The sequence below is a fragment of the Balaenoptera ricei genome, chromosome 2 (assembly GCF_028023285.1).
Source record: "Balaenoptera ricei isolate mBalRic1 chromosome 2, mBalRic1.hap2, whole genome shotgun sequence".
Taxonomy (NCBI): Eukaryota; Metazoa; Chordata; class Mammalia; order Artiodactyla; family Balaenopteridae; genus Balaenoptera; species Balaenoptera ricei.
Genome location: NC_082640.1, coordinates 164776939 through 164800582, shown reverse-complemented (window position 1 = coordinate 164800582; position 23644 = coordinate 164776939). Strand labels below are relative to the sequence as shown.

The following is a 23644-nucleotide window of genomic DNA, read 5'->3' as shown; positions in this document are numbered from 1 at the left end:
AGGATGATCACGTTTGAGGAAACTGAAACTCACTTCTCCCTTCAGTTGCTCTCTAGATATAACCAGTTTTCAAGTCTCTGGGAGATTATTTGAAATTTTGACAGAATAGAAATAATCTCCCCAGAGTTCCTGACCCCTAAATTTCTCAGATGAAACAGGAGGTTAATGCAAATGGCCAAATCCGATAGGGGAAGAGAGTGATTATTCATTTTTTATGTCAGGACACAGATCTCTTGATGTTGTAAAAACAGAATTTAGTTTTGTTTTAATGATCTATATTTTTAGGTAAATCATTTCAGGCTCAAATCTCAAAACAAAAACAAAACAAAACTAGTACAATTAGTGTCATGCATCAAGAATACATTTGACACATACTTGTTAAGTTTGCAATTAGATTTCACTTTCAGTGAATTCATTCAAGAAACATTTATTGAGAACCTACTGTATGTACAAGGATGGATAGACTAGGACCCTGTCTTTAAGGAGCATGCAGTACAGTAGAAAGAATTGGGTAGGAAAGCAAATTATGACACTTAGACACTGTCTCTAGCATGACCAGCTTTTATCATTCAATATAAAGCAGAAATTTTCTTTTTTAACTAATAGAGAACCTTGTGAAAAATTCTGTTCAAACACAATACTAACACTCACATTATAATTTCAAACTTAGTAATGATATATTCTGTCTAGCCAAATTCCATTAAAGATTTAAAGGAAGGAAGAGGATCTGAGTTTATAACCTAAACTATCTTCCAATGTATTACTGATGGACAGGGTAGGCACTTTAGAGTCCAAGAGAGCAAGAAAGATCATAGTTGGAGTAAAATCCACACTTCTATCCCATGATGGAATGTATTTCAGGCTTCATTTATAAATCAGCTTTAGGACAACTTAAATTCCTATTTTATTCTAAATATTTGACTCTCTTCTATCCATACCACTCTGCTGGAAGAAATACCTCATTTGCTCAAATGTTTTTGGATGCTTGCCTAATAGAAGATTTCAGCATGCATCTCTCAAGGAGACATTGTCACTACAGTCACTCTGTCCACTTCTGTAGACAATGTTCTGGGCTAAAGCCCTTCTGTAAATCTCTAAATCCATTCTGACTATACAGCTTTCAAGCTTTCAGATTCTATTCTCTTGCCTTGAATTGTCTGTTGTACTCGTTAATTACTTTTTTGAGACAGAAAAAAAAAGAAATCTCTCTCAATTTCCCTAAAGCCTAGGATTCACCAAGAAAAGCAATTATCTTTTTGTATAGTATTGATCTGTCTGAACATTGCCTCCCAGTGGATCATCCATTTAGTTCTGGAATTTAAAGATCCTTACAATGCCAACCTCCGTGTCACCACATGAATTACTGTCCACTCCTGATCTGCTGGCACCCACCATTGGTCAAGTTCACTATCACATTGAGTTGTCTCACATTGGCATTTCACTTGGGAAGGGAAATACTTTGGTGTTTGTGTTGTGCATGTGTTTGACATTTCTTCACTTAGCACCATTTAAGACCCAAAACACTTACTAGCCAACAAATCTTCAAAATTGAAAGTATACTCTTTGGGAGGAAACACATGAGATTATTCAGTGATGCCTGGTAGAATTTACTATTCCATAGTACTTCCCATGTATGATTGATAAAAATGTGTCAGCAGTAGCTGACCACAGAAAGCCAGACATAATCTTAGAAAACTTTACATAATTCACTACACAAATAAGATTCTTTGAAAGTTTCATTGGTAAATATATTCTAGAAAATGACAGATTAGCATTAAAGCTGAATATCTTGCAAAATCACTTTGAAAAGAGCGTCAGCATTGGAGAATGAGGACCTACTGACAAATTCAAATTTTTTTTCTTGATTTACTGAGGCATAAAATTACATTTAGGATGATTTTTCTAGCTGACCAACTATTTTTCTCAATGTTAATATTAACTCAATATTAAGATTAAACTGCAATTTTAATTGATTCTTTTAGAACTCAGGTACAGAGGAACTTAGGAGCTTAGAATTCTGGATACTCTTTTGAGTTGGATAAGCCAATTTCAAAATAGCAGAAAAGTGGTGCCTTCCTGATGTGGGCTCTGTAGCTCAGTAGGTACACTAACAAGTTCCAGGAATTCATCTATGAGAAGACAGGGAGAGGCTCACTCATCACTGGTCTGAGTCACAGTTATTATGGTCTATAATTGCCAGTGGGTTATGTCTACCAGACGATTGATTGTGTCCAGAAATAGAGACATCCATAAACTTAAAATGATATCAAAATGGTAAAATTTTGTCAGAAGTAATATTTGAACACAATGAGCGTTTCTTCTTAGTGCTCAAATAAACCCCCTAACTGAATTTACTATTCGGAGAAAAGAGATTACCCTGCCTCTAAATTACCTATTCTGCAGAAAATTTTGCCACTTGTCTATCATGCTAATCAGCATTTGGAGATAGATTCATGCCCCTCCCCACCTTTTTAAGGTGAGAAAAGCCATATCTTAACAGTGTATACAATGCTTCCTTGGCAAAATTTTGAGGGTTCTGCTAGCAGTATGTGATTCTCAACATTTTGCCAAGTAAGCACCAATGGTTTCCCCAAAGGCTTGTGACTGGCTTTCTCTCTTGTTCGTAAAGGTAGGATCCATTCAGGTCCATGAGTGGAAAAGACGAGAAAACAATCTCTTGGTTTCAGCTTATCTCCTTCCACTCTAACAGCCAATATGACGTGAGTAGCCATAAACAGAAGAACGTGGAGGCTGAGTGATTCAAGGAACAGATTGTGAAGGCATTAGGAAATCCAGGAAGTCCAGGAAGGAGAAAGAACCTGGGCTTTGGCTCTAGGTACACCTGGATTTAACTCTGGTCTCAGCTGCTTGCAAGCGGCAGGAACGTTGGCAAGTCACTTAACCTCTCTGAATTTTGGATCCTCAACTGCAAAATGAGGACAATAGTTCCCACCTTTGAGGTCATTGAGGGGATTACAGGGAAAAACAAAATAAAAGCAGACATGTACATTCATATACATATACATCCCTGCACTCAGTCGATGCTTTATAAATAGCAGGCATTTTTATAAGAAAATAGCCACTCCCTTTGAAGGACTTTTTTTTTTTACTCCTATGAGTTGGGTTGTGCCTCACTTGGGGCTTTCTCACGAAAAGGAAATTATTAGATATTTGAAGGGGTGTCTAATTGCTTCTTGCATAGCGTCTTTTTCCTTCCTCAGGTTAATTTTTACCTACATTCCAGCTGGAGCGGATGTTCACATTTATGATTATCTACACTAATAACGTAAAATGCAATAAAGAGGAAATCTTAAAGGGGCTTAAAAAAAAGGTAACTCTAAAAGGGGGCCCTTCACAATTATTCTTGGCTTATCCTCTGAGGAAAATGAGCCATGTTCCTACGGTAAGTGGTTCAATACCAATGCAGATGCTAAATTACCTGGCCTACCTATGCAAAACTCAGCAAATAATTTTTCCTTCTCAGCCAAGAGGGGTGTGGCTTGAGGCTCACCTGGTTGCACTGATGGGCCACTGGCACCAATTCAGGAGCGCAGGACATGCATTACACTGCCCTCCAACAGAGAGCTGCTTCATCTATCCAGTCCATAATGTAAGGCCACGAGCAGGTAGAAACGTGTGAAAGGAGCAATGTGAGACTTGAACAGCCCTGGAGCTGAAGACAAGCCTCTGAAAAGAAAGTGTGTACACACCTATGAAGAATGTTATTTAATCCTGGTACAAGCAGATAGGCCAACACAACCCAGATTCTGAATTGGACAGTCTTATTTAGCCACCCTGGATGTTTTATGCATTCTCTCCCATCATGTCTACTTTCCTAAAATAATGAGGAGCTTTTCTGTGTCATGCACGGTGTTGTGCACATTACAAACGGGATCACATTTAAATTTCGTAACAAGTGTGCAAGGTATAGATTATAACCTTAAAGTATAGATGGGGAAGTGACAGGTGACTGCTTAGGACTATCCAGGAGGAAAAGATAAAGGAAGGCTCAAAACCTAAGTTGTCTGACTCTGAGATCAAGACATTGTTGAAAAGATGCCTTGCTGACTTCCTTTGACAACCCCCAAAGAGGCCATTCCAAAGGTTCTACATGTTCTTCAAGTCTCTTAATCTACCTTTGCCCCTGTTGCTTGCAGCAGATGACCTTACGTTTTTTATTCACTAGGAAGCTTAAGAATATCAGACGTGAACTTGCTTGACTATCCTCGTCTTCTCAGAGTTTTGGTGCAATTACCCAACCCCTGCTCTCTTCTTTGCTCCACAGGAAGGGTGATCAAAATTAAACGCCCTACCTTGATTTTTCTCTCACCCTTCCCTGCCTTCTCCAGCCCCAGGCTGGTCAATTTTGCTCACCTCTTCTCTAATGCATTGGCAACCTCTGCCTTTGTACTGGCCCCTTCCCTTCTGCCTGAAAACATCTTGTCTCCTTTATCCCCAAAACACATACACACCCTTGTCTCCACCCCACTACCTTGACAGAGATGATCTCTGAGTTGCATCTTCTTGAGATAAGTAGGAGGTATATAGTCCCCATTTTCTCATATCAAAAAACTTATTGTCACAAGATAAGTGACTCTTCCTCAAGACCCTATGGCTCCCTGGTGGCAAAACTAGGTATAAAATTCAGATCTTCTGTGCCTCAGCCCCGGGTTCTCTTTCTCTATTCAATATCAATTGCCAATCAATGCCCACGGGTGACAGTGTGAGACGGCCTTTTTCAGGTAAGGTCACCATAACAAGTTCCACTTTCCTTTTGTCTCTGGAGCTCGGAGCCTGCCTCATACAAGGAACAGAGATGCCAACCCCAGGTGCCAGGGCCCTGCTTGTGATAAGTGATGCATCTCTAATTATCTCCTTACCCAAATAGCATAACCTGCCCTCCCAGGTATGAAGGCCCATTAATAACCCTTCGGGGACGGGAGGCAGTGTCCCAGATGCAGCCCTGTCACATGATCTGCTCTCTGATACGGGGTGCCCATAATCAGCACTCACATGCCCTCTAAGGTGTCACAACACTTATTGTTTCTCAGCCTCTCACAATATACAGCCAGACAGCAAACCCCCTTATCATTTAATAACACTCCCTGATACTGAAAGCTGGAGAAGATGGAAACGCTCCGAGGGGGTGGGGAAAGCTCGTTATGTAAGGAAGCGATTAAGGTTGTAACACAGGCTCTCACACAGCAGAGAGTTCAGACGGATGATCAGATACCCCTTTAACCCTCAAGCCTCCCTCTGCCCTCATCCTCAGGCTGGTGGACTTCTGGGGGACAGCGCCGCACCCCTCCCTACACAGAGAGGAGATGCCTTGGGAGATGAGCAGAAAACAAAACAGTGGAGTCTGTGTTCCTGTTCTGCTAAAAGGGGTTTCGAGTCATTGTTTTCATCTTGAAAGGAAATGCACTGTGGTATGGAACACTGGGTTGGGGGTCTGTCCGGGGATTCGGGGCTGGTTTTGGCCGTCCGCATATACATGGGCCTCAGTGTACGTGTCTGTGAAATGGGGAGGAAAATGCTTTTCTCTGTGTAGCATGAGGTCATGCTACAAAATGAAATGCAACGATATGGGGTAAAGTGCTTTACATTTTTAGCAGGAATGATTAATAAGATGATAACAATAGTAACGGCTAACATTGAAAGGACCCTTAGGATGGGGCCAGGCAGTATGCAACGGCTTTACAGGTATCATCTAATTTAACACTCATATCAACCCTTATGGAGCTTTATTATCAACAGTTTCAACAGATGAGGAAACTGAGGCACAGAGAAGTTAGGTCACTTGGTTGAAATCACAGTCATTACGTGACACTGTTAAGTAACAGAGTAGGATTTGGACTCAGTATGTCTGGCTCCTGAGTGTGCTCTTGTTAAAGAGGTCTGCCATGGATCAGAAGCTTTGGATTGTAAGCTGCAGAGAGAGAGAGAGAGAGAACCTGTGAAGAGGGCTTAAGAGAAGGGAGTGTGAGTGAGCAGAGGTCACTCAGGCAAACAGTGCTTCACCGTTCACAAAACCTATTGACTCACCCTCCCCTCTTCCATCGCCCAGGAGCTCAGTCCCCACTTTCCTCAGACTCCAGCTGAAACAGAATAACTCGCTTTTCCTTGCACATTGCAATCTGGGAATTACGAGGCTTGTGTTTTATAACCAGCTTTCTCATTAACCAGCTCTGTGACCATAGGTAGGTAAGTCTCTGGGTCTCCATATCTTCATCTCAAAAATGAGTGTTTGAATGACAGGTTCTCTCAGCTGCTCTCCAGCATTTAACTGCTCATTCTGGGTTCCTGTTGGGACCTGCTGGGAAGAGCGGCTCACTCTGTCAGCACAGAGATCCCACCAGAGCAGTGATCTCCAAAGTGGGGGGGAGCATCCCCAGGAGGTGCCAAGGTCGGTTCACTAGGGTGATGGGAGAAAATACTGTTTTTCTCCCATCTATTTATCAAATCTTATCTGTACAAAATTCTGACGTTTCTGTATGTTTTATGGTATAAACAACATATTAGCACCTATGCACATTACATCATACATAAACACACTTAAAAGTTGTGCATGTTTTTTTTTTTTTTTGCCTTGCATGTGGGACAATCAAAAATGTTTGGAGACGATGGTACTAGAGAGCCAACCAGCCTTTGTTCTTTGCAGGGCTCCCTGGAGGCTATACCCAATTTGCCACATTGATGAAATGCTTCCAATGCCGGCAGACGTAAACTAGAACTTAAAGCTAGTACCAAAGTGGTTCATGTTGCAGTTTGATTTTTCTTCCTAAAATTAAATGCGTAATGCTGTTTCTTAAATTTAAAACATAGAGACAGGAATAATAATATTCATAACAATAACAATAATAATGATGTTAATGATAATATTGGTTTAAAAGCTCATGTGCTATGTGGAAAGAAACCCATCTTATTACACAATCATATTTGAAGCCTGGATTTTTAAAGAATATCTTACTCTAAAGGACAGGTACAAATATCTAATGGGAGCAAGACATTTTCTCTCAGAAAAATCATCATTTCCCCTTACGCTTCCAGGATTATTCTAATAGTATGTTAAAATATATGGAAACGTTGTCCTGGTAGATTTCTCTACCATTTTGTCTATTTTTCTGCTTCACAAAATAGATTAAGTTCAGTTTTGAAGTAATCCTCCCCCTCTTGATTTCCCTCCCTAATATCAAATATTCACAGTAATACCTGGGATATGATGTGCTATTCTGACCTCTCTAGTTTGGGAAGAATATTGAAATAGTATAGAAGTTATAAAGATAGACTCAAAAAAAAAAAAAAAAAAAAGGAGTGCTATAAAGGCTAGAAGATAAAACATATGAAGAGAGGTGGTGAGAGCTAAATTTATAAAGTCTGGCAAAGCAATGACTCCAGGGAACAAGATCATAGCCTATAAATACCTTCAAGGTAACAATATAATTGAAGGGAAAAAATTATTCACAGTCTCAGAAGGTGATATGACTGGGAGCAATGGCCTAAAGCAATGGAAGAAAATGCTTTAGGTAAAATTGTCAGGAGTAGGGGGGAAAAGAAATTCTTGACTGTGTGAGGAATAGAACAGGAAAAGCAATCCCAGAGGAAGCATGTGAAGCATTTTGATACAGACAGCCGAAGCCCCTGAGCAAGGAAAGGGGTCTAACAATTGTGTTCCTCAGTCATGTGTCGCCTCTCCCTCCTGTCAGAATTCAGAGCTCTCAGAAAGACATGCCCCTGAAAGGCGGCCCCCTTCAGAGAAGGCTAACTAATCAGAGATCTGTGTGAAGACAATTTGTGTGAAGAGTCAAGAAAACCCTGACACACTGATATTGTAAAATTATGAATTAAAACATAGGAAAATATGTTATTTTATGCATGTTATATATAATGTCATATTTTAGGAATGACACCCAACTTTTCCCAGGAAAATTAATAAAATCTTCATCTACAAATTACCATTCTGTGTTCAATGTGAAGGTTCTTCAAAGAGCACAGATAAGTTGAACCACTGAGTTAAAAATCATTGAATGTGTTATGCTAAAGAACAGATTTTATATACATGAAATATATGAATATATGTGAGCCCCAAATATTTCTGAGTAGGCCAATATGTACCCTTAGGACAGTAATATAAAAATCAACTTTTAAGCTCTTCTAAAGTAAATATTTAAAATAGTTGTGTCTATGAAAATGTTTGAGAGCACCATTTATGCATAATACTCGAAGGTATGACTTAAAACTGTTAACACACTTCTGTGTGAGAGGAATCGCAAGACCAGGTGTCCGCAGGTGTGGGGCAGGCCAGGGGATGGACGAAGAAGCTGGGGATGTGTGTGACAGAGAGGGGGTGGAGCCTGGGTGGCTGGAAACGCTACATCATAGAATTGGGAACAGTTCCTCATCCCCAGCTGACCCAGGCCGCGTAGGAACACTGGCCCCATGCAGCTGAACCTTCCAATAGTTTTAAAAGAGACTGGAAATCTCAAATTGCATATGAATTATCTGAAAATTAAAATATATTTGTGTAGTGGATGATGCTCAAGGGGCACTAGCTGGGCACATTCTCTAAACCCCACACGGTGAAGACAAGGGACAGCCTGGCCTCCGAGATTAGGAACCAGGACCAGCAAGTTGCAACTAAGTGGAGGAAGTGGGCTTGTTTGTGCACTGATGCCAAACACCAGGGAGAGCCAAGGAAGAAAAGCCTTCATTCTTGTCCTTCCATTCAGTGAACACAGGAAGGAAAGAGGTGCCGGGGCAGTTGCAGTAGCTCCATTTTAGATGCCCTCACGCAGCTGCCCCGCACACGCTCAGGAGTCTAGTGTGCTGACCTGGTTCCTGACCAGCGAAGAGGGCACAATTGGCTCCGGCCTCACTGTCAGTCATCGTGAATGGCAGAAAGTCCCTCTCAGAGGCAATCAAATCTTCAACCACCCTGAAGGCAGAAGGGAGCAGAACCATGGCTTCTTACAGACACCCACAGTGACTTCATGGGAGTCTGTTTCCAGAAGGTGCTGTGTGAAAAACAAGACTAGGTTTCCCAAATCTAGCAACTCTAAGTCCAAGGTTACTGGGGGACTCTAGGTGGTCAGCAGCCGAATTGGAGTTCACAGAACAGTGTTGTTCTGTTTAGGCTTTAAAACACACACACACACACACACACACACACACACACACACACACACACTCTTGTCCTGCTGTGTGAAATGTTTGGTCTCATTCCTTTGATTTTGGCCTCTGCAGCAGTGAGATATCACACAAAGCCTTCTGACCAGCTCACGTCACGTACAACCACGTGCACAGAATTTGTAGTCAGCTCTCACTATTCTGCGATATCAATTACTCTCTTGGAGAGAGACATGAGAGCTCAATCTGCACGCCTCAAAGAGAAGTTTGGTCTTCCTGCTTCGGTCGGGGTTTATACCAGACGAGAATTCTTTGTTAATATACTACTTACACCAAACACTCACTTTTAACAAAGAAGCAATTTGTGGAAACACAGGAAAACTTACCTAATGTGCCTTCTATGTTCTTTCATGTAAATTATATAAAGTGGGTGTTTCTTGGTTCTCTTTATCAGAAATGAATAGTAATTTATAAGGAGAGAGCTAAGGGTAAGTTCCCAGTTCCGAAAGGGGATCTGTTATGATGTGGTGAATACTCAATTGTGGATGAAACACATTGAACTGCTCTTTGGAGAATCCTTGTAAAACAATATTCTTTGAATCTCTGCAAAGATCTAGCTCAAATCAAAGATGGAGATTTAGAGAAAGGGAAGAAAAAGACTTCTATGGTTTTCTCCAGAGCTGTCTTATGTGTCTGCATTTCAATCCAATGTTTGCATGTGTTTAACGCACACACACAGCTTGAAGGAGGAAGTACACACTCTGTGTTTTGCAGTGTTTGGGTGTGAATCAAAGGGAAACATGTGGTTCCATTCTGTTTCCTGGAACATTCAGTTAAGTGGAGGGAAAAAACCTAATTTGCGCTGATATTGTCACCACAGGGGTTGATTTTGCAAATGCCTAGGGTCGGGGAGGGGAAGCTCTGGGTCAATGTGCAGACCTGATGGTCTGTAGGCTTGAAAAGTATACTGGAAGTGGTGTGGTCTGTCGCTGGGGAGGTTGGGTTTTCATCTGGTTGATTTTGGTTTTTCTTTCTCTTCTGTCGGTTAGTGCTATGTGGACGCCTCTAGCAATTTTGCTGTCTGTGAAATACGGATGGATGTTCTGAAGGTATCCTGCACAATTACAAAACGAAACAATAGGAATGGCCACAGTCATTTCGAAGAACAAGGAACTGAAATCGGGGGTAAAGATGTTATTCTTTTTTGTTTCCTTTGGGTACTGAAAACAAACCAGAGTGGTCGTTACTGTGGTCACAGCAGAACCCCCAGCTGGTGAGAGGGTCCTTTGCTCTGTTTTGATTATAAGAGTAAGGGAGGTTCACATGGAGATTTGGAAAATAGAGAAAAGTTTAAAGATGGAAACAAAAGCTTGGGGTGATTCGCCATTCTGTTAATACTTTAATCAATTAAATATAGATGACCTTGGGCTTTCACAAAGCTCTGCAGAACTTAGGTTCTGACTGCTTGTACCTACTGAGGACTCCCCACCAGAAGGTAAGCTCCACAAGTCCAGGGGTTAGACTATCTTGTTCACTCTTTTTTTCCCAGCACCTGGAACTTACCTGGCATGTAGTAGGAGCTGGTTGAAAAAATAAGTGATTCGGGAGGGGGAAGGCTAAGCTGGGATGAAGTGAGAGTGGCATGGACTTATATGTACTACCCAATGTAAAATAGATAGCTAGTGGGAAGCAGCTGCATAGCACAGGGAGGTCAGCTCCGTGCTTTGTGACCACCTAGAGGGGTGGGATAGGGAGAGTGGGAGGGAGGGAAACACAAGAGGGAGGAGATAAGGGGATATACATATATGTATAACTGATTCACTTTGTTATAAAGCAGAAACTAACACACCATTGTAAAGCAATTATACTCCAATAAAGATGTTAAAATAAATAAATAAATAAATGATTAAATTGTTTTTCACTAAAGTACTTTACTCATCTTCACCTGCCTGGCTAACTTTAACTTGAGAATTCTATTCCTCCCACCCGCCTCTCATCTAAAGCTAAGTTTGTCATGTTATACTTCTCGCTATATGCCGCTGTATACATTTGCAACCAGACCTCAGGGAGATTTTTGTCTTTTTTTAACAGGTAGCTGTGCGTTGTGGATAGTCCAAGACCCTCCCCCATTGTGCACTGTGTTCTGGGAAACACATCACACCAAACTAATTTTCTTCATTCAAGCTTCGGTGTTGAATTAAACTTTGCTGTTTAGCCATGCAACAAAACCCGCCCTAGCATCGCTGATCTAAGTGGCAAATGTGAAAGCTTGCTAACCTTAGGGATTAGTCATCAAGTCAGGGGTAAATTGAAGGGAATCTGCTCCCACTTCAAGAAATGTGATTTCCAGTGAAAAGGTCTACCTTTCAAGTTTTTACTACAGTCTGCCACTGGACAGTAGAAACTAGCTGACCAGTGGATGACAGCCCAGGGCTTCTGCGAAGACATTTCATATTTGGTTTTAAATTAGAAATACATACAATTAAATACTGACTGCAGAGAGACTAAATGTGTTTTTGTATTATTTGAGATCATTTACAGTTTTTACATAAGAATATTTGAAGACTTCTAATAGAGCATTTATCACGCAATGAAATATGTGAAGGCATTTGTCCAATAATCTCTGCTCAGATACGCTACATTTGAGAGGATTTTTGTTAAAATTTGACAAGAAAAGTTGCCTCTGAATCTCTTGGTCCACCATATTGCATGCAAAACCTTAGATTAGTTTCCAAGCCCATTTTGCGTAAGGGTGTTTAAGAAAGCAGTTTGGGGGTAAATGGATGCCTTAATGCTGTTGAGACAAAAAAAAAAATTGGGAAGCAATCAAATGCAACATAAAATGAAGAATTTCTTTGAATCAAGAAATAAAATGACTTAGTTCCAATTACATATTCTGCTTTAGTCAAAATACTGTGCTCCACTCCTCCATTTCTGTTTACCATTCTTAACTGCATAGTTTAAAAAAAAAAAAAAATCACAGGTCCTGCTAAATTCACCACATCCAACCTCAATACTGAGTAGGTAACTCTTGAAAGCACTACATATGACATTAGAATGAGATATACTGATAGTTAGTCTTCTTTAATTCTCAGCACTGCAAGCAATGGTTATTTAATCCTCTAAGCCTTAGTTTCTTAATCTCTAAAACAGAAGTAATCTCACCAACTTGACAGTGTTGTGAGGACTAAAAGAGCTGATATATACAAAGTGGCAGGCACACTGTGAAATAAATAAAAGAGCGAATACAGAAGTGATTACAAAAACATGCATGTCGTCAGGTAAGAATACGAGTTTGTAGCTATGAAAAATCAACCAGTAAAAGTCATTTCCAAAAGGCTTCAGTAACCTAACTACTGCCGTTTGCATTTTAAAAAGGCCTGAATAATTTTATGACCATTAGTAACATTTGTAGGCACCCAAGCTAAAATAATGATAAGGGTAATCAGATTCCATGCCTCACTGCACATGGTGATCGTCAGGATCGGGGGGTTTCTTCTTTAGAGAACTGCAGCATGACCGTAGATCCAAATGGCCTCCCCCAAAGCAATGCTCCAAGGGGTGAGAGACAAGGTCTGAGAGACTCATACCTTTTGAGGACCATAGCAGGTCATGGGATCTGGCAGTTGAGTCAGTCCCCATTTTGGCCCTGATCCCCATCTGCCTGGTTGATAACTTTCCTGTTGAAAACTACAACCACTTCAACATCTTTTAGGTGTTCATTCACAGGTTTCCAACCACTTAGGCACCAAGAGCTCTAGTGGATGGAAAACTAGGAAAACAATCTTATTTAATTTTGTAGGTCTCTCAATGGTAACAGGGCACATTCACATGCATTCTCTCAATTGACCTTCTCTACTATACTATGAGGTTGGCAGAACAATATCTGTATCTCTCCCGCTTATTTGAGATGCCTGCTAGTTGGTGGAAGAGCCAGGACTAGACCCTGTGTCTTCTGGCTCTGAGTTAGTATTGCTTATGACGACTACCAAGGGAAGAAACGCAAAATGACTGGTGAAAGGACCAGAATGACAAATATTATATGCTGTAATAAATAACAATAAAGACAAAGAAGATGTCCCCACAAAGTGATTTCAAATGACAGATGTTTGTCCAAAAGGTATGGAAATAAAAAGCCCTAGAACTGCTTGGGTTTGAAAACCTCTCTCAAGCTTTTTGATTTCTGTAAAACTTCACTATCTAGGTTTTGCCTGAACCTGTAGCCTTTTCTTTTTTAGCTTCCTTCCTTTTTCTCCTTCATCTTGTAAAGTTTTGTATATATTTCCCAAGTTCCTACTCATTTATCTCCTTGGATATCTCAGCAATCCTCAGAGATTCCACTGTTACTGCCAAGCTGAGAATTCTCAAGTCCCTACCTCTAGCTCTTATCTCTCATCAGAGTTCATCACACATTTCCTATTGGAAATCTCTACGGATTGACTCTTGGATACCTTATATTTTGCAACACCAAAGTCAAACTATGATTTTATCCTAAAATCTATTTTTCTTACATGTCCCCTATTTTATTGTTGTTGAAATCATAACTTTCCCAGTCTAGACATTTCTTACTTCTCTCTTTCTTCCATCCAACCAGCTGGCAATACCTGTTGATTCTATCTCTGAAATGTCCTTTTGTTTCATCCTCATTACCTGCCTATGATCATCATCATAGAACAAGTCCTTAAAAACATTTTTCCTGGACCACTTAAACAATCACCTGCTCTTTATTTTTCTTGAACCCACTGAAAAACATTCTTTCAATGGAGCCAAATAATCTTCCTAAAAATTAAGCTTTGGGCATTTCGTCTTCTGCTCAAAGACTTTCAAAATGTCTTCTCACTGCTTTCAGAGCAATCTATCAATATGGCATTCAAATTTTCCCCACTACAGGCCTAAAGGACCTGGAAAGAAAAAAAAAATAAACCCCAACCATAGCTATCATTAGTTTAGCATCTATGGCAGACCAGATAAGACTCATTAAACATTTCCACACATTACTATAAATCTTTACACAGACTTGCGAGGTGACAGTTTACAGAGAAGTCAAAAAATTCACCCAAGGACATACAGCTGGTTGGAGGCAAAGCTAGATCTTGAATCACAGACCACTTTCCTCTAAAACACGGGATCTGTCTGCCATTCCACACTGTCTGCCCATTCCCTCAACTCATTTATTCTGGACACACTGAACACCTAATTTGAGAATATAACTTGGATTTCCTTCCTTTGAGGTTACACTCATGCTAGTACCTTCATCTGGAGTGTTCCTTCTCCAGATTCCACCAGCCAAAATCTGACCCACCATGTCCGTGTACAGTTCTTCAACGTCTACAACCAGTAATATTCTTACTTTCCTTGGTATACAGCCCATCCTCCCTTAAAACGGAGCCATAGGTACAATTTTTATTTCCCTCCTTGATATTAAACCTCTTCATATCTCCACCAACTCCAAATAGATTGCCGTTTCATAAATACGTGTTGAATTAAAATCATCACCAGTACACTTTCTACTCGGAAACTTTCATTAGGGGTGTAATAGTAGTTAAGAATCAGAACTGGGTCTGAATGCCTGCTCAGCCGTTTATTAGCAGTGCTATCTTGGGAAATTCATTAGCTTCATTAAATATTAGTTGCCTCATTTATAAAGTGAGGCTATTAATACTGACTACCTCACTGAGTTGTTGTGAGCTCATAATAAGATAAAATAAACAAAGGCCTTGCACAATGTCTGGTACCTGGTACTTTGTCAGTCAGTATTAGTGGTGAGCGACAGCAATGGTAGTCATGTAAGATGATCTCTAAAGATATAGTCTGAAGCAAATGTAGGAAATAATCATCAATGCTATTACATTACCTGCCAATTTATAGAAAATGGAGTAGAAAAATAAACTGAATTAAAAGAGGTTAACTAAGGAGTCAAGAATAGAATAGGAGACATTTTAATTGCCAATCATCTCCTGTCATCTTGAGTATGAACTGACTTTGGGATGAAGGTTAGTTTGGTCAATCAGAAGGGCTTATCTAAATGTCTGTAAGTGATTCTAGGTTCCAAAGGTGTCATCTCAGGCTGGGAAATGACAGGTCTGGCGGTCAGTACTATCTTTGAGGCTAATACGGTTATACAGTTCCCTCCGCCATCAATCGGGGAAACACTAACAAGATGAAACAGCCCCAGTGACAGCATCAGGATCTAAGCACATGATGCTATGGGGTGGGTGGCTAATGAGTTCCCCAATCAATATGCTGAGGCCCATGCCTTCTGAATGCAGCCAGGGATCTAAAATCCATCGTCTATAGCTTCAGGGAGTTAATGAGTTATTTCTTGCCCTGATGCACTGAACAATACCCCAGGAGTAATGACTAGTAACAGTGTAAGTGGTGGGTCAATGAGATAATTCATCTAAACGACAGAGTTAAGGTAGACTTGCCATTAAGTCATATGAGCCCCAGCACTCACTTGATGGTGCCTAGGGTTTGCCTTGTTTGTTGCACTTTGGATTCATCTGTCTAAAAAGCCTCTGCTATTCAAAACTCGTTCAGCTATTTGATAACTGCAATAATCTAGGGTATATGCTACCAGGTTGACTTTAAATCAGTAGTATCCTGATGCCTCCTTAGAATTTTATATTAGTTAAGTTGAAATCTCAAAGATCTGATTAAAAGTCTATTCATTATTTAGGGAAATAAAATATATTGTTTTCTCTGACTTAAAAAAAAGTTAATTGAAAAAGCTATCCATGATTGAAAGCTCACTATATACAAGGAGCCATGCAAGAGTTTCAATACATCATCTCATAAATATGTAGAAAACCTAATTTCTCATATTTTAATTACTGTGTTCTTTCAAATCTGTTAGCTAGGTTGATCACAGTATCCCCAAAACATAGCACTTAGCCTGGCCCATAAAAAACACTCAGTTCATGTATAAAGAATGTCACTCATGAGCTAAATTCTCTTAATTCTAATTTCTCTAAATTCATATTATGTGTGCATTGAGGATGCTGAAACAGGACTATCATCAGTTAACAGTCAAAGGGTCACTGGTGTAAGTGATAAATGAGAAAGATATGGTCATTTGGCCTCATTTCTCATAACTGTGTACCAGCTATAAAATACTTTCTCCATGCTTTGCCAACTCAATTTTTACGACTGTATTACTGTAAATTTCATCTGCACACTAAATTTATCATTCATTTTTCTTTTATATTTGAGGAATCAAAAAATCTATGAGATGCTTTTACCTGTACACGTGCTTTTATGTTTCCAGTTTACTTGGTGGCAGCAGCTACTCATCTCCACTCAATCTGGCTGTACCCATACTGGGATGCTCATTCTAGCAGCATTAGGGGCTCGTTCTAGAGCCCCTTTCTGGGCTCTATTAATGCCCAAGTATAGGGCCAAGCCCTTTATGTCTTTATCCGGTGCCCATGGTGGGTCTCAAACCACTTTTATACTATCCTCGCCTAGAAAGATTTTGCTCTCCTGATGGTGCTGTTTGTTGTTATCGTTTTGTTCATCTCCATCTTCCCCTCCTTCTTCTCCTCCTCTTCCCCCACTTCCACCACCACCACCACCTCCTCCATCTCCTTCTTTAGGCAAGATGAGATAGGGTTCATACGACTGAAGAAAGAACTTCAGGGCAGGGTGGATTACACTTTTACTGGTAAGTGCAGAGCCCTTTGGAACATTGTACTGAAGTGCAGAAGAAGCGCAATGCATCACCTCATGACACTGTAGAGACATAATGCCCTACAATGAGACACCGAGGAAGCTGCAGGAGTCTACTTAGCCTATTGACCTAACCAGGCATCTCTCAGCGGGAACTGGGCTCTTCACCGCGTGCTAACGGAACACACCAAAAGTCTCAATTGTGGATTTGGCTAATTCAAAAATTTGCTTTTGATCAGATAAAATAGGAATTTGCTTGCAGAAAGTGTCTAAGTAGACTTTCCAAAATACTTAAAATGAAATTCTGCTTTCCATTATAAAACATGTTCTTCCTTTCACTATATATATATATTTTTTTTCTTGAATGAAGTCATCACCTGCTGGATATTTCATCAAGAAAACTACCATTCTACCTTCATGCAGTCCTTTGCCAACAACAAAACAACTTCTGAATACTTTATTTCCTCTGAACCTCAGGAAATCCTTACTAGGTAAGCTGTCTCGTGCCCATTTAAAAGAAGAGAAAGGTGAAGCTCAAAGCAGTGGAGTGACTGGCTCAAAGCCAAGTAGCTTGCTGGATATGGACAGAAATGAGACTCAGATCCAAATCTTCTGATCACAAATTAAGCACATTTTTCTACTACAGCTTTCTGCCTTTCAACATGAAGCACGGAATCAAAGTCAACAGATTTAGGCAGAGCCACCTTGGGAATAACAAAGATCTGAGGAAACACACTCGACTCCCGTGCAGGTGCTGCCTCTGGTCCAGCTTACATAAGCAGTCGCTTCCTCAAAACCCCTTCCACTCCCTTCTCCCACCTTCTCCTTCAACTCCGCCGGGATGGAACGGCCAAGCTGGGAGCTACAGACACGATCCCCAGCAGGCCCTCTCCACAGAAGTGGGTAATGATCTGGAAAAGCTCCTAAGGCTAGAAAACCCAAAGAGGCCTTTCTCACTAAGAACAAAGAGCAGCAAAAGGAAATACAGAGCTAACCTGCAGTGCGCAGCGCTCTGGGGGAAGCAAAATTGCATCTCGTGGACACCTTTGTTGATTTCTTGTTCTTTCCCTCTTTATTTGCGTTACCGGCCTCGAACGTCAATATTCCTCTGGACTCCCCTGCAGATGCCCCCACGTACAATGCCTGAACCCAGCCCAGTTCTGCCACCGGCCAAATCCAGAGATGAACCTAAGCTAACAGCCACCTAAGCTCACTGAAGACTAACCCAGAAGATGTTGATGGTTTGCTGTAAATATCCCACACGGGGACAGCCAAGTGAAGCATCCAGGCCAGCAATTTATAGATGCAATAGATGTGAGCAACAGACCATTTATCATAATTCAGCTCTGCTCCCGTTTTTTCTCCAGAAGTCTCTTCAAGTGCTATAAATTATGGGAAAACAATACTATACCAGCCAAACTTAATAAATATCTGATTTCCCAAACCTGACACTAAGAGAATACCATCAGTCTTTTTTTTTGGGGGGGGGGGCAGTTTTTTGGAAAGAGAACACTTTACCCATTTTGGAAAGGGGGTCAGTGTGAACAATACTAACCTTTTCTCTTCTACGTTGGTTTATGTAAATATCTACATTATAAGACAGGAGGGAAACAGTTGGGGAAGGTTATAGATTCTTGTCAAACAAAACATGTCCTGACACATAAATTTCCACTGTTCCTGAAAGGCTCATAATTAAAAAATAAATCCAAGAGGATTTACTGTAAATTACACACAGAGAGAATAAAATGAATAGGATGTCTTTTTTACACCCTGCATTAACTACATAAAGAGAAGCTAATTGTTGCCCGGTTCTCCCCAGCCTTCTATTTTGCAGGTGGTGAAAGGAGGCTGTCAGGAGTTTCAGGATAGCAATAGCAAGCACTTCATGGTAATCCTTTCTCTGGTCCTATTCAATTTTGTCTCTATTGTATAAAGAAGGTGAGTGTAACTTGACACAGCTCCATAGAGCCTAGATGAAGGGTCAGTAGGCAGATGTCACTCACAGGAATAGCTTCTCTCCAAATACTGAGCAGATTAATTTCTCAACAATAGATTTCAGTGGAGAGAACTTATATTTGAAACAATAATTTGTAAAAATCCCTCTGCCCTATGATACCCTCCCCTCCACAGAATTTTATTTCATGAACACATACTTCAGCAAAGATCTTTTGGCCTTTGTCAGATGCATTTTGTCTGTGATTTCATTAATATCATGATTAATAATTGACACAGAAAATAGTACATCACAGAAGTGTGAACCAAAAACGAAGAACCGTAAGCTACTTTGAAGCAATCTCTAAATTATTTTGATCTCTTGGCCTTCTCTGATTTTTTTTTTAATGATCTAATTCTTGTCTTGTTCAATAAGCCTATGTAATCACCACGAGGCCCAGATGAGTGGGAAGACGTTTGGTTTAAAAGAAATCAGCAAAAGAAAGAAGAGCCTCTGTTCACTTGGTGAGAACAACAGACAATCTGAGCAAACTGTGAAACAGGAAAAATTGTGCCTACAGCACCTACCCAGCTCTGTCTTAGTGTCTCTTTCTTTGCACCAATTCTTCACCCTAGGGCACCAATGCCTTCATTCTGCCCAAGCTCTCTCCACAAATTCTTGCCATCCCCCCAAGTGTTGTATGTCCCCAAATCAGCCATGCTAATTTCTCCTTCTTGCTTCTCAACCATCCAAACAGAACTCAAACCCTGTCAGAGCAGCTGACCTTAGCCTGGTGGGGTAAGGATAATAAGAAGACTGACTAAACTAATTAGTCAGTGATTCAAAGACCTCCAGGGGACTAAGAGTTGAAAAAGATACCTCCTTCCCTAAAGAGTTTTTAATGTGTGGGGATTTCAGGATGACAAAGGAAGAGATACAGGAGACTTCAAGCATGTGAGGAAGGACTGTGCAGCCTCGAGTGGCAGACATGGCTAGTGGAAGCCAGAACTCCTACTTGCTGGATTTACCTACTGCTCTCACGAATCCTCCCGATGCAAAGCTCGCACTGAGAGAGTGAGAGGCACTCAGAGCGGGCAGGCGAGACGAAGCCTCTTTGCCATTCCTACTCTGGGGTCTCGACGACAGGCGAGTCTGTTTTAGGGTGAGTGCTCGTCTTGGGGTCACACTCCCCAGTGTTCTTGGAAGAGCATTTTCTCTTCCCTCAAATAGGTTAACTTGGGGGTAAAAAGGGCTTATTCCAATGACAGTGTCACCACTGCTCAAAACCTCCAGGAATTCCTAAGAATCGCCTTCAGCAGCCGTATATAAAACACAAACTCTCAATCTCTTTCCCTCCTTCCTCTCTCGTGCTCTCCCCCGCGCCCCACACACACTAATTTCAGAGTTTAGACTTTGTTTTGGAGCAACGTACTAGCTTGACAACCACTCAGAAGCAGCACCAAGGTATTTTTGGTTATTTCCACAATTAACACCCACACTCGAAGAATGAAGCTTTGCCCACACGTGACCCTTGCCAGAGCCCGTCTCCAGGCAGATGTGTCCTCTCTTCCTCAGGCCCACTTCGTCCTTTCTTCCCCTGCCCCTGGGATTCACCTTGCCTTCATGTCCTCTTCCTGTCTGTCATCACTTTCCCTTTGTGCCCATGAGTTTCTCTTCTCCTGGGGGCACTGCAAGGGGGCATGAAACCATTTACCTCCTGTCCAACCCTTTCCGCTCTCAGTAGTGGCACTTAAATTCCTTTCTTTTTGAGTAATTTTCTTTAGTACAAGGAAACAAACTGTGTTTAATAAACAAATCCACATATGACAGATTGTGAAAGTCATATAAAATTATCTTAGTAGGTGTTTATGGCTTCATTCTCCTGATGCGTCTATGTAAATGTCCAAAACAAGAGGCTGGATTTTGTCATCAAGTCTTTTGACCTTCCACTTGGAACTTCCCTCTCCAGTGTGGTAAAGAATCTTCCCTTTGCTCTGCCCACTCTGACCTCAGTTTTTAATCACATGTTCTTTACATCTCTAGGAGGACCTTTGCAGCCTAGGGCAGTGGTCACCAAAGTACAGCCTGTAGCCTGTTCTTATAAGTACATTTTTACTGGAATACAGTCACACACACTTTCTATCTCTGGTAGACCCCAGAAACGATCCATTAGTGAACAAAAAATGATTTGAAATTACTAGACCAATGAAGGGTTCCCATGCTCAAGAGGGTCACAGGCATGTCAGGTCCATTCCAGAATGGTGTGGTTTCTTTACGTCGTAGGGTCTCTTTTACTTTTCTCTAAAAATATCAGACGGCATTTCCTAACCCAAGCTCTCAAGGACAATCTGTTGGAATTTTCCAGAATGTTTAAGCAATGAAAGCATCATTGGAATAAGTCTACAATACCCAAGGGGGCTCTACACATTTTGATGTAAAATTTCTTGTATTTTTGCTATTAAGATTTAACATGGAATGCTTTGGCTCCTCCTAGAAGTTCCCAGAATCCTCATATCCATTTTATAAAAACACTGCCAACTCCAACTAAACTAGCAGAAAAAAAACACAAAAAAACAACATTTCTCTTAAAAGTGGAGACGCTTTACAAAACAGGAATGGGAAGAAATGGATAAACTGGTAGCACATTATCTGACTCGAAAAAATGCTCATGGCTGTGTCAAATCTTATTCTTCCTAGTAAGTCGCACTGAATAAAAAAAGAAGAGAAATCCCCGTGGAAATACAAGTGAGCTGGTAATAATAGACTAGTTATAGCTGCCATGAAATACTCATTAAGTTATATGCAGCATAAATCTCACAGAGTTTTGTAAATTATGGTGGTTCTTACAGGCCAAATAAAGATAAACTGTACTAACTATGGCTGCCTTCCTCTGTGCTCCTTGGCATGGCTTTTTAAGATGCTTAAGCTCAGGTTCATAGTACCACATGGTTCCTGAAGCATCTGAGGAAGCATTAAAGGCTCACAACTCCCTTCAAGACCCCTATTCTACATTCTGAAGGTGATCGTTGCCAAGCAGTCCTTCCCTGCATTCCTAAGCAGAGTCTTGACCTGCTCTGGTTCACGCTGAGATCAGACAGGCTTCCAGCTTAAGCCTCTTCCTTCCAGCTGCTCCTGTCTCCAAGGCATATTGGAAGAGCAGGTGCTGGAGCCGGGCACTGCTTCCAGGGCTGAGCTTGCTGCTGTGGTTCCAGCCAGCCACCTCCACTCCAGAGCCCAGCAATGAAATCTCACTCTGCTTTCCTCGGTAGATAGGCACATTAGCAAAACTCACATTCAGAGATTCCCAGTAAATGTTGCTCTTCCTCCTTTTTGGAGGTTGGTGATAATTCCCAGTTGACTTTTCCTCTTAACTGCTTGCCCCCCCTACTATTTAAACCTCATTCTTATTGCTCCAAATTAAATCCATTCTTCCTAGCCTTGTCATTGCTAACTAATGAGAACAATTCCTCTCTTTGCTCTTGGTGGCTGCACTTCGGGTACTTATGGATGAGAATCGTATCCTTCTTTAGCCTACTTTCTTAACTGCAGACTGCACTGGTGATAAAATGGGTTAACTGTTGCTATAAAAATATTTTCTATCCTCACAACAAAGTAATTTGTTCCTCCAAATCATTTTAATTTCTTAGAATTGCACTGTGTTCTTAATGATCTGCAGTGAGTGAGGGTGCAATCCTATTGGGTTTATATATACAAGCAAACTGCTCTATATACAAGACACACAAATACACCAACTCTTGGTCAACGTGCTGATTCTTTCTGCCCCACCCACTCTGGCCTCAGTTTTTATCACATGTTCTTTATGTCTCTACAAGAGTGTCTGCAGGCTAGGGCAGGGGTCACCAAAGCACAGCCTGCAGCCTGTTTTTATAAATATATTTTTGTGGAATATAGTCATACATATTCTTTAAAAATGTATTGTCTATAGCTGCTTTCACATTAACAATGGCAGAGTTGAGTAGCTCTGACAGAGACTTATGACCTGAAAAGCCCCAAATATTTCTATTTGGCCCTTTACAGCAAACCTTTGCTGATCCCCCCAACTTAGGAGATGATTGACACTCAAGGTGGCCTTGCTGCTTGCACCAGGTTAAGATGAACCATACCAGGTCAGTCTCTTATCTACACCTAAGGGGTCTGTTAAGTGTTTCATGACTGGTCAAACCACCCAGAAGGGGAGGGAGTCTGGACAGGAAGAGTTTTAAATTTTCTATCCCCGAGGTACCCTCTGAGTATCATGGCTCATATCTGAGGGGTAGAATGAGGCTTAATACACACCACCTCCTGGGTATGGCTCCAACACACTGAGGCAATGTTACAAGCATATGCCCCTTTGCCATGTCTGTCTAGAATGTTCCACTGCATTTATCTGGCTCACCAGCTCAGACCACCAGGAAGACAAGAGAATCCAGGCCACAGTCCCGGTACTCACTATGTGAAGCTGAAGGAAGTCCCCGAGGCCTGGGGCGCTGTCTATGCGCACCAAGATGCCGTCCTTCACGGTGGTGCTGAAGCCCACGGCCAGGCGGTCAGAGCGCGTGCTGGGCCTGTCATTGGCCGGCCAGGTATACAGGATGAGGCCTCCACTTTTCCCAAAGATGTACGTGGCGCCAGCTGCGAAAGCAAGGAGAGAGGGAGCCGTCAGGACCCTGCAGCGCGTACTGCCAGCTGTGGGTACACTGCTGAGACTCTGCACAGGCAGCTGTGGAGAGAAACGGCCGCCACGTGCCAGTATGTGGTGACCAAGAGGGATGGCATCCAAAGCGGCTCTCACCCCGAACTAAAGATGCAGGCAAAATGAGTTAATAACAAAGCAGATGCTAGCCAGAGACATTCCTCGCATCTTCAGATCCTGCTGTATAAGGGCAGAGGGCAGATAACATGCTGTGTCTGAGAGCT

General features: G+C 41.4%; 1 protein-coding gene across 7 annotated transcripts in view; it reads right to left on the bottom strand.

Annotated features, from left to right (window-relative positions):
- NRXN3 (neurexin 3) overlaps positions 1 to 23644 on the bottom strand; it is a 1690724-nt gene that overhangs the window by 350039 nt on the left and 1317041 nt on the right. For all 7 annotated transcript variants that reach the window (XM_059914768.1, XM_059914763.1, XM_059914764.1 and 4 more), the window contains one exon: positions 23178 to 23359. In XM_059914768.1, coding sequence (XP_059770751.1) covers positions 23178 to 23359 — 182 coding nt within the window. The remainder of the gene's footprint in view (positions 1 to 23177; positions 23360 to 23644) is intronic.